Here is a 12,334-nt window from a genome sequence, read left to right as displayed (position 1 = left end):
CAAAACCCAATAAAAAACAAAGGAAATCAAAACATAAAGAATAGTAATACAATTAGAAATCTATAAGTTATAAAATATACCTTTCATGAGAAGGAAAATGTAATAGCTCTAGAAGAGAACCTAATTCGATTAGTAATGTAGAGTGATGTAATAGAACAATACAGAAATCACCAATATCATCTGTATTTTGTTCGAGTAACAACTGAGTATCCCTAAATAAAAGCTGAATAAATTCAACGCATGTTGGTTCCATCCAGTTAACAATGAAATCTGAAATCAGCAACTAAAAAATATTCATAAAAGCATAAATTTTAACCTGTGAATAAATCAAATATAATTTAAATTAATAATAATGATAGGTTATATTAGAAGTCATAGACTACAAAATATGAATAATTATTTTGTCTAATCAAAAAAAAAAAAAATTTTGCATGTTCTCAAAGAATAAAATGTGTGATGTATATTGTGGAAATGCGTATTAATACTATTAATTCAAAAATATGAAAACTTCAATCGAAGTACAATTTTAGTAATGTAAGTCATCCAACCTAAATACTAAATACAATTAATTACTTACCACATAGTTTATTTTTTTAAAAGTATATATGTGAAATGCACTTTCAATATCATACAAATATTGTAAAAGTGTCCACCTTAAGCCTCAATGCCAGCATAATGTAATTTTCACATTATTTGAAATATTTAATGTTGCCTCTAAACTACTGAGAATTTATTTATAAACATTTATTTTTAGTTTATAAAGAATACATTATTTGAAAAAGAAAATTGTTTGAAAAATTCAAGAAATGGGAATCTGAAGAAGAAAGTCAGTCTGACCAAAAGTTTGTGGCTCCCAAGGAACCACAAACCATGAGACAATAGTCAGTCCCAAAAAATAATAAATTGTACAACACTTAAAAAATTTGCTGTACAACCTGACCCGTATAAAAATTTTGCAAATTGCCTATATTTAGTTTATGTAATTTCGAGTTTGATGTGACAGATGGGTTAAAAATGTTATAAAAATAAAAAAAGCACGTTAACTGCAATAATTATTTATTTCTAAACACTGGAAAAGTAAGTACAATAATTGAAATGTTATAGTAACAAACTGTACAGAACATTAGAAAACATGAAAATTACTGCTGCTACAAAACATTAGTTTGTCCACTGGTACAATCATAACCATCAGACATGATACCATCAGACATCATGTGTACAATCAGACATGATACAAGTTTGTGGATATTACTTTAGGTTAGCACACTGACAAGTTACAGAGGGGAAGTATTTTGAACATATATTATAGAATGGTATGCTTTCTAAATTTATTTCATTAGTTATTTACAATCTAAAACATTCATTTAAAATTTTAAAATAAATATTCTAATATTTAAAGTAAATAATATCAGCTGATATAGCTATTTAATGTGTTGTTATGTTGTTAATTATTAGTTATTGTTTATTATTATCAATATTATAGCACTGTTTAAAGTTTGTTATTGTATGATGCATTATGAATGTAAAATGCAATAGAATTGTCCATGCAACACAGTTTACCTCATTTTATAGTTAACATGATTTTTCCATCATTCAATTTTGAATGCTTATAACTTGATAACAAAGTCATTAACAGAAAAATGGGTTTCACCATTGTTTTTCTTGTAAAATTTTAAATTGAAATCATGTGTCATATATCCAACCTCCTATTTAAAAAAAAAATTAAGTTTGATTCAATATGGCAGATCCAAGGTGGCGGACAAAAATTAAAAACCCGCCATAATACAGATTTTTTTTTAACTATGTAGAACTCAATTTCTTTCTGCCTCCAATGACCTCTAAGACATGCAGTATAAAGCTGCATATATGTATAAATATAAATAGAGTGTCACACAAAGAAATGGAGAAACTTTCAGGACATGTTCTACTCATGAAAATAATAAAAAAAGTTCATATAAACATAAGTCTGGAAACACTTTGTTTTCGAGTTACAGCTAGCAAAAGATTTTACTTGGATTTCAACTCTTCTAATAAAAAGAAGCCCTTCTGTAATTTTTGGGACCCAAATTAAGGCATAAAGTTAGTGGTTTCTCATATAATTTGAGGCTGAAAAATAGGATAAAACAGGTCTCAGCACTGTTATTCCAGTAATTTTTAAGATATCCAACATATAATACAAAAGTCAATGTTGAAAAACAGGTTTGTTTTAGTTTATAGTACAATAGCTTTGTTAAATTACTAATAAATATGGAAGATTTAGTAACAAAACCTATAGAAAATTTAATTGTCAAAATTTCTGTAAACAGCCAAAAAAGTAAATAAAAAAATTAAAAAATTGGCTTTTTATTGAATAAACATTCTTTTTAACCATTCTTTGGTATATCAGCTATTTTTCACTATCTGTAACTCGAAAACAAAGCATTTCCAGACCTACATTTTCGTTAACTCTTTCATTATTTTCCGCAGTAGAGCATATCCTGAAAGTGTCTCCGTTTTTTTTGTGAGACAGCTACACACATAATTTTTTGAAAATTCAAATTATTTATCAACATATTGAAAACAGTGCCAATTAAATTCAAAAACAACAACTTAACCACCAAAACACAGTACCAGAAAAACCTAAAAAAAAACTAATAACAGCAGTTAACTTTCATGGGATCCCACATCATCAGTCGGTTCACAATTCTATACTTATATCAAATAACAAAAAAGAAATAAAACCTTAAAAATGTAGAAAACATAAATACTTTAACAAACACAAAATTTTTAATTTGTAATATAGTGTTACAAATTTTTAATTTGTAATACTGTGGTGTTGTTACAAATTTTGTGGTTGTTGCGAGTGTTTATTTTCTAAATTTTTAATTTTTTATTCCTTTTTTGTTATTTGTTTGATGTAATTATAGAATTGTGTATTGACTGATGATGACAAACTGGTATTGTGCTTTAAAGGCATTGGCAAAGAAACAGTGATTTGTAGTCTTGCTTTTGAGTGCCAGTGGTTAGGTTACAGAGAAAAGAAAATTGAATGAATTACATAGAAGACTTTTTATGTTGAAACAGCTCAGTGTCTTATTCAATTTTTACATGCTAATGCACTGTTTTCATTTCCTAATACACCACATCTTTTTAAGTTTAAGAACAATTGAGAATAAAAATTAAGTTAATTTGAATGCTGTGTTTACAACAAACATTGTTTAAATCTTAACATTAATAAAACTTAATTTTCCTTAAAATTTGTTGTAATGTGCAAAAAGTTTTAATATCAGGCTGTTTAATTACATTGGTGTATAGAAATTTATTGTATCATATGATTATGCCGTAGGGAAGGGGAGGCAGTCATTTAATATTAAATTTATGAGATATGACAGTAGCTGAAAAAAATTTTCATTATTTTTTTCTTGAATTGCAAAAGAAAAATTTGCAATAACTCTTCAATCATTAGCTAAAGTTGAAATGTGATAATTTTTCAGAGAGAACAAATTCTGAACTTTTGAAAAGTATAGCATCACCATTAGAAAAGAGCTAACACTAAAATCTTCTTGTGTTTCTCCATTACAACTGTTTCTCCATTTTAACTTAATTTTTATTCTCAATTGTTCTCGAACTTAAAAAGATGTGGTGTATTAGGAAATACAAACAGTGCATTAGCATGTAAAAATTGAATAAGGCACTAAGCAGTTTCCACATAAAATCTCTTCCATGTAATTCAATTTTCTGTTCTCCTATGACCTAACCACTGGCACTCGAAAGCAAAACTACAAAAATCACTGTTTTTTTGCCAATGAGTTTAAAGCACAACACCTTACTTCATCATAACAGTAATAAATAAGGTATATTATTATATTCCACTCCTGAGTGATACCTTCTATTACAGAGCAAGGAAAATGGCTAATGGCTGAAAAACCATTAATCCAAAAAAGCTTAAAAATATTTTTATCTGTTACTATACAAAATTAAATCTTTAATTTTTCAATCACTTACAAATTCTGTTCAGGATATTAATTATGAAAAAATAACAAAATACTAATACACCTCCCAACATCAACAACAGAAAAAGAACAATGTCTCTACATGAACAACATCTCTTATCTACTGCAGGGCAGAAGTGAACAGAAAATTAAATAGACAAATATCTTCCCCAATCACTCATCCACTGGGTGTGACAAGTCTACTTCTATAAATTATAATTATAATTAATATAAACAATGATTATACAAACCATTTTTCTGTGATCCATTCTGTAATTCACTAACATAATCTATTAAGTTGTCTTCATATGAATTAACATAGCAAGATTTAAGAGATTTAATGCCACGATACGGGTCTCTTTTTGGAATAAAACCTATATTCTCAGTTGCAGGTAATTTTGTTCTAATAATTAATCCAACAAGTGCTCTGGATAAAACATCAATAGGTAACAAATGTGTTTTCCAATCTTTCAACAAAATTTCACTTTTGTTTATCAACATCCAGTGAAGTAAATGTTTACAATTCTAAAAATAAAAGAAATATGTTAGTCTATGTTCATTCTAATTATTTATAGGCATATAAAATAATTACATACTTTAACCTAATTAATAGAGCTACTGATTATATAAATGGGATTACATCTCTTAAATCTATGTTACACAAGATCTTCTGACACTTGGAACAATAAGTATAAAATAACCTAGAGGGTGGTGCTTCTGTATTAAAATAAATTCAACAGATCTCAACATATTCAAGTTCAGTAATGGTGAGGTTTAGTCTATAAACTGCTTTATTCTACTCTTTCAATGATGGTTTTGAGTAATTAAATATGAATTATATATGTTTTTTAAAGAAAGGTCTACTTTGAATTTGCTACCTATTTATGCAATGTAAACAGATGGCACTTGCATAGCTCAGTTATTTTAATCAATGATGACCTGTTAGCAACAACAGTTTATAATCATCCATTTATAATGAGTGCTGCAATTCATGATCCCACCAAGTATGAAGCACAACGAGCATCTGATTTTTGATGGAAAAAACAATTCTGTGGCTAGAACTCACATGCAAATTTGCTCATATTTACAGTTTTTCTTTTATTTCAAAACGAACCTTACTTTAAAAACAAACCTCATACATAAAAATACATGAACCAAACTAGCTGGCATTCAAGCACCTTGTTTTTTTTTTACAATCTTAAAAATCCACAAGTTTTTTATCTATTTCAAGGAAACACATAATGAGTAATTTTACAGAAAATTAATGTTTTGGTGGTTAGCAACTCTAAAAGTTTCAAATAAAAATATTTCATTACACCATTACAATAGATAGCCACTGTGATTCTGAACTTTTTTTTTTTAAGATAATTATTTTTTTTAAGGTAATTTTATTTTAAGGGTAATTTTTTAAAGAAAATTAGTAGAATTTAGGGACGTACATGGGGTTGTAGATTACAGTAAGTATAACTTGTTTATATGCGACTGGACAAAATGGCAGCCATTCAAAGGTAGTGAAAATCAGTTTTTCAATTTTATAGCCAAGGTAAAATTCCTACGCAAAAACATTCTGAATAAATGTTGTGGGCATTTGCAGTACCTATAATTTAAGCCATTAAACATTTAATTTTGTTAATTAGTTACTGCAAAAAATCTCAAAAACTGTTAAAAATTGTTGTTTTTTGCAAAGCCAATATTTATTGTAAAAATAGCTTTTTTATTGTAATTTGTGTATAAAAAGACTCTTCAGGCAACTGTAATTAATTTAGCTTTTAAGAACTTTTCATGTTCATTTCAAGTACAATCTATTCTTCACGACTTGTACTTTCAAATGGTGAAAAGTTTTAGACCACAAATTGGTGTAAAACTTGTTTATACTTCTTCAAAAAAATGAGCGAAAAATAAAGCATACTCACATGGTAGTCATGGAGGGGGAAGCAGTTCGCTGCAATAGCGTGTGAATAAAGCTGAATTCGTAACTTCAAATCGGCACAGTGTGAAAAAAATCACTCTATCTGCATTTTTCAGTTTTTTTACAGTAACTAATTAACGAATGTCAATGTTTATGGTTTAAATTATAGGTATTACAAATGCCTACAACCTTTATTCAGAACTTTTTCACCTAGGAAGTTTACCTTGGCCTACAAAATTGAAAAACAGATTTTCGCCACTTTTGAATGGCTGCCACTTTGTCCAGTTAGCAAAAGTTTTGTCCAGTCACATATAAACAAATTATACTTACCCTAATCTACAACCCCATGTACTTCCCTAAACTCTACTAATTTTTTAGTAAAACAATTCCTATTGACTGGATTACAATCAATATCTTACACATTTTTAACTCTTGATGTATGATAAAAATGTTTTGTTCTAATTTTATTTTTTTAATTAAAAATCATCACAATAGAATGGCACAAAACTCTAACATAAACAATTAAAAAATAGATAGCTGCAAACATCTTTATCAAACAATTATTTATCTCAGTATATTTTGTAGCACAAGAGTAAAATGCAAGTCCAACAAATATTATTTTCAAAATAAACACGAACAAACAAAACTTACAAATAAATTAATACAGAGTTCTTAGTAAAATTAAAAATACTCAAGAACAACAAGGCAAGTCACCTCAGATCCAAGCTCATCTTGTAAAATTGTAGTCTGACACAAACATACCAGTGTCCTCAAAGTATGTTGTGTTACGTGTAACACTCTACTGCTGTATAATTTCAATAGACGTGATAAAAACTCATCATCAAATTTCAAAATTTCTTCAGCCAGTTTAAAACTACTGGTTTCACACTGGTTTAATTCTAACATCCTAAAGAAACAAGAAAACATTATCCAACAAGACAAAACATTTAACAAACTACATACAAAATGAAAGTAAACAACTCTATAAAAAACCTAATGTACTTCAATTAGTTAAAAAATAAAATTATTAATTATTAAAATTAAATTATTTATCATTACAAGTCAAAAAGAAATTCCTGTGTTTACTTTTATCAAGCTCAACGCTGGTTTGGACTACTTATGCCACCATTAATAGAAAACCCAAAAAGGAAAAGCTGGTTTAGGCTTTGTATTGGCTATACAAAGCCCAATCACACCAGAAAAGGAACCTCATGCAGCATTTATAAGATGTTATCAAGTTCCTTTCTCACTCAAGAGTAGATTTTAAAGATTGATGATAGATTAACTATCATCACCTCAAAAGTATAATACCATTATTATTGCATTTTTGTTTTCAACCAATGAATTGTCAAAAATATGAAAAGCACTCCAAGATATGATTATATAACAGACATCTACGAGGGATGTGTGATAACTTCATACAAAGTCAAGAGATGGTGCTCATAGTAAATTGTTAAGGTCTTCCTTCCCACATCTCAGTAAGGAGAATAAACAAGTAGTCAGAACCATTCACAATGGTCATCATTTGAGTCAAATAATGTGATTTATGAAAATGGACAAATAAGAATTTCCTGTAGTGACCAAACATTACTTTTTGAAATGCAAAGTCAGACAGGAAGCTAAATCCAAGCTGGATAAATATTATGGTGAATCAGTTGTATCAGTTAAATAGTACACAGGTAGGTGGTTTGGTTATTTTCAGAGTGGTCATATGAGTACAAACTACAATGAAATTCCAAATGGCTTAATGAGGTTACAACTGCAGAGAATATTGCATGCAACATAAGAGGAATATACCTATTATAACATCTCTTTAGAAATTGAACTCCTTAAATTTGACTAGAAAACCCAATATCTTTTGATATCAAATAAATATCAGGTGATCTTTTTATGTTTCTTTTAATCTCATCATTATATTCACTTCAGTCTTTATAGAAACTAGTAAGAGATGAGTAACTATATATTTTCTCTCTTTAGATGTGAGAGAAATTATATATACATACATATATATAAAATCAGGTTAATATATATAGGAACATAAACCTACATCTGATGTAGTAATAAATATATAACCATAACAAAAAGCATCTCAGCATTTCTGGCTTCGTATTTCAAAAAGTAATGTGTTATCACTACAGGAAATTCTTTTTTTTCCATTTTCCACAAATCACATTACTTGACTCAAATGACTACTACTATGAATGTAACTGACTACTTGTTTATGCTCCTCTCTCTCTCTCTCTCTATATATATATATATATATATATATATATATATATAGCAAGTTTTACGCTCCTGTATATACATGCTCCATACATATATATATAGTAGGGTTTACACTGCTCTATATATATAATTTTTTTTTTAAATTTAAGTAGTATTTAAGTAAATGACATTGATTTAATTGTGATCTTTTGCTACCATCTTTTGAATCTTACAAATGTTAATAAATATATTACTTACTATATACTGAATGATAATCACATTTCTACTTACATTGAAATTATCCGCTTTTATTCTACTTAAATTTCTATCCACTTTATCAATGTGGATACAAATAGTGGCCACCTTAGGATGTAGTGTTCATCATGTAGAATTTTTTAAGGTGTATTTGAAAATGCTATTAAATGAATTACTAATATGAAATAAAAATTAATGTTCAAATGAATAAATTAAAAAAATTAATTTTGAAAACTGCCTGTTTTAATGGCTCACCCACTACATTGAAGAAAGTTTGAAATACCAAAAACAGTAATATTTTTTTTTTTAAATCAACAATGATAATAAATTATTAAATTACAATAAAATGTAGAATAAAAACTCAGTAACTAATAACTTGAAAAAAGAATTTTACTGAATAATTAATACCTTAATACTGTATCGGAAATTTTGGCCCATAAATTATGAATTCTTTCCTTATTACAAATTTCATCTTTCAAATGATTTTCTACTTTTAGTAAGGAAACACAGCACCTAAATGACAAAACAAATTTCTGAAAATACTCTAAATAGAAAATTACATTTTTAACAAACATATTAGGAAAAATAGAACAAGGATAAAAACACTGCTCACTAATGACTCATTTTTCTTAAAATTTAATTTATTCACAATCATCATGATTCATGAATCATGGTGTAATTATTAATAAATATTTCAAAAACAGTTTAAAAAAGTAGCAGAATTCTAAAAGGTATTACTTTTTCACATTGTAATACAAGGTCCATATACCAAATGCCTAAATTCAACATTTTTCTAGATTGGCAAATGCCCTATATGTTTTTCATGTTATAGTTTTTATTACATAAAATAACAAGGAAGTAATTTCATATGGAAAAAGTTAACTGTTACATTATGTGTATTTTTTTGATAACGTTTTACAAAATGTACGAGAGTAAGATAGTATCATGGCTTATATATACATATATATATATATATTTATACAGTGAAATTTAATGGATACTTCCCAATGACAGACTCCTCTTAACACAACACCTCCATAGCAGTTTTATGGAGGTATTAATGGCTAAAATACTTCTCAATAACGGAGCTTCTATACAATGGATGTGGACAATGAATTTACCAATAAAAACTATTTAATCAGTTATTGAAAACAAACAACAAGAATAAAAATTGAAATTTTTTTTGTTTTATTTTATATTCAACGTAACTAATTTGTTTATCTGTTGTGAATTGCATCACTTCCTGCCTTGACGCTGATGTAATGATTTCAATCAATTCATCATCAGTTGCTGTACACTGAACCCACTAATATTTTTATGGTAGGTACTATATTTTTTATTGTAGTACATTTTCCATATATAAGTTTACAGTACGTTCAATTTTGTGCATTTTATAAAAATCATTACAGCCATCGTTACAGCAACTTAAAATGTTTCAAAAACATAAACACTTAACATAAAAAGAAAAAGTAGCAGTTATAAATGTCTACAAAAAGAAAAACTCAGTGTGTGTGACATGGCAAAATGTTTTGATATCAAGAAAATTCAGGTAAGTGATATATTAAAAAGTGGAGATGATATCCTAAGCTGTGGACTGAAAATGAAAATCAGTTAAGCAAACATACATTTCCTAAAATTCCAGGCTAGTGGTTGACATTTGACTTACGAGTGATTTTGCGGGGCTTATGCTAATAACATTCCAGTCTCTGAAACTTTGATGTATGAGAAAGTCCTAAAAATTGTAAAAAGAACTCAGTTTCGATAAATTTAAAGCATCAGGGAGTTTGATAGATAAATTCTGAATTAGACATAACATTTCATTTAAAAATGTTTGTGATTGATTGGAAGGAAAAGTTAAATGAAATAAGCCTGAGTTATAATGAAAGAAACATTTTTAATTGTGATGAGACTGGTCCTTTTTTTCCGGCTTTGCCCAGTAAAACAATGTGTTTGAAAGAGGATAAATGTACAGGAAGAAAAAATCAAAAGAAAGACCGACTGTTATGTTGACTGTGAATTTGAAAAAGCATTAATAATCGATAAATCTGTAAAGCCACGATGTTTTACGGGCATAAACATAAACTTGTAAGAAATTGAATGGTATTCAAATAAAAAATATTGGATGACTAGGGCCATAATGATGGACTGGTTGTTAAGTTTTGTTCATAGAATGGGAAGGCAAAATAGGAAAGTCATACTATTCTTGGACAATGCAAAATCGGACCCTATTGTTAGCTTAGAAAATGCAGAATAATATTTCTTCCTCCACATACTACTGCAGTATGTCAACCACTAGATCAGGGGATCATTCAGAACTTTAAAATTTCGTACAAAAAAAGGTGTTATGTACTTGTTGTCAACAATGTATGAAGCTATCAATGCTGATGAGCTTTCTAAAAGCATTAGTGTGTTGGATGCAGTTTTATGGATTCATCTGGTGATAAAGTAGGATAATACTGTGACAGTGAGAAATTTTTTTATAAAAACCAGTGTTAAACCTCCACAAACTTCAATTTCGTCAATGAAAATCTTAGTGAACCAAATGAAAATTCTGTGAAACAGAGTGAATAATAAGAACTTATTGAACAGTTTGGAAACAGCAAAGAGTACCCAAATATTGACGATATTCTCAACACAGAGGACATATCAACTGATATCTATGATGTTGTTGCTGCCTCAGAGTTGACTACTTCCAAAATAAGCAACAACGACTCTATGACAATGATGAACCCAGATTTACCATCACGAGTAAGGAATTGATAGAAGTTAGAAAATAAAAACAAATATTTCTTACACCAGAAGTGCAGTCACTTATTGAAAAAAAAAACTAGGACTTAGTACTAGGACTTAGTCCAAACTAAAATATGAGGTGTGGCTATTAAATAACAAGACTAATTCTACTACAGAAGAACTGCGCATGCACCAAATTCGTATGAGCAACAGCTGTATAGAGTGACGCCTTCTCTTTCGATTACTGCCACTCCAGTTTCTGCAGACATATTAGTCTGGTCATGGCCTTCATTTGGATAACATCTATTTTTTTGTTTTGCTGCGAAAAAATAATAAGTGTTTTATTAAAGCAAAGAAGTGTCGTGAAATTTCATATGAAACTTGGAAAAACCACTAATGAAACTTATCTTTTATTAAAAAAAGGTAAATGGCAGTGAATGTTTATCATGTACATGAGGTTTTGAGTGATTTAAGCATTTTCAAGATAGCCGAGAAGACATTGAAGATAATGTTCACCAAGGTTGCCCTTCCACATCAAAAACAGATAAAAGTATTGAAAAAACCCATAATCTGATCTGCTCTGACCATCGATTAACTATTCTTGCCTTTATTCAAAGTCCTTGCTCAAATCCGTGAAAAAATAAGAAAGACCTGGACTGTGAAAGAACAAGTTATGGGTTCTTCATCGGGACAATGCACCGACTCACACTGCATTGTCTGTCAAGACATTTCTAGCAAAATATAACATCCCACTGTGTGTGTGTGTGTGTGTGTATGTATGTATGTATGTGTATGTATGTATCTGTGTGTGTGTGTGTGTGTGTGTGTGTGTGTGTGTGTGTGTGTGTGTGTGTGTGTGTGTGTGTGTGTGTGTGTGTGTGTGTGTGTGTGTGTGTGTGTGTGTGTGTGTGTGTGTGTGTGTGTGTGTGTGTGTGTGTGTGTGTGTGTGTGTGTGTGTGTGTGTGTGTGTGTGTGTGTGTGTGTGTGTGTGTGTGTGTGTGTGTGTGTGTGTGTGTGTGTGTGTGTGTGTGTGTGTGTGTGTGTGTGTGTGTGTGTGTGTGTGTGTGTGTGTGTGTGTGTGTGTGTGATGACAAAAAGAGAAACTGATTGCTAGTCATCCTTTCAACAGAAAAAATTATTTTTTTATCAAAAAATGTGATTTACTAGCCCTAAAAAATTAACTTCTTGGCTAGAACACACAGTAGCCAGACTGCATTAATTAACTGTATTTGAATTTTAAAATTAGGTAAATTGGGTATATATT

General features: G+C 29.1%; 1 protein-coding gene across 1 annotated transcript in view; it reads right to left on the bottom strand.

Annotated features, from left to right (window-relative positions):
• The window catches only part of tefu (Serine/threonine-protein kinase tefu), a 297,692-nt gene that overhangs the window by 214,575 nt on the left and 70,783 nt on the right, over positions 1-12,334 (bottom strand). The window contains exons 12-15 of the mRNA XM_075382004.1: positions 8,749-8,853; positions 6,595-6,787; positions 4,223-4,496; positions 81-270 (exon numbers count right to left, since the gene is read on the bottom strand). Of these exons, the coding sequence (XP_075238119.1) occupies positions 81-270; positions 4,223-4,496; positions 6,595-6,787; positions 8,749-8,853 (762 nt within the window). The remainder of the gene's footprint in view (positions 1-80; positions 271-4,222; positions 4,497-6,594; positions 6,788-8,748; positions 8,854-12,334) is intronic.

Source organism: Lycorma delicatula, chromosome 1, assembly GCF_047948215.1.
Source record: "Lycorma delicatula isolate Av1 chromosome 1, ASM4794821v1, whole genome shotgun sequence".
In the NCBI taxonomy this organism is placed as follows: domain Eukaryota; kingdom Metazoa; phylum Arthropoda; class Insecta; order Hemiptera; family Fulgoridae; genus Lycorma; species Lycorma delicatula.
This window is presented reverse-complemented; position numbering and strand designations above follow the sequence as displayed.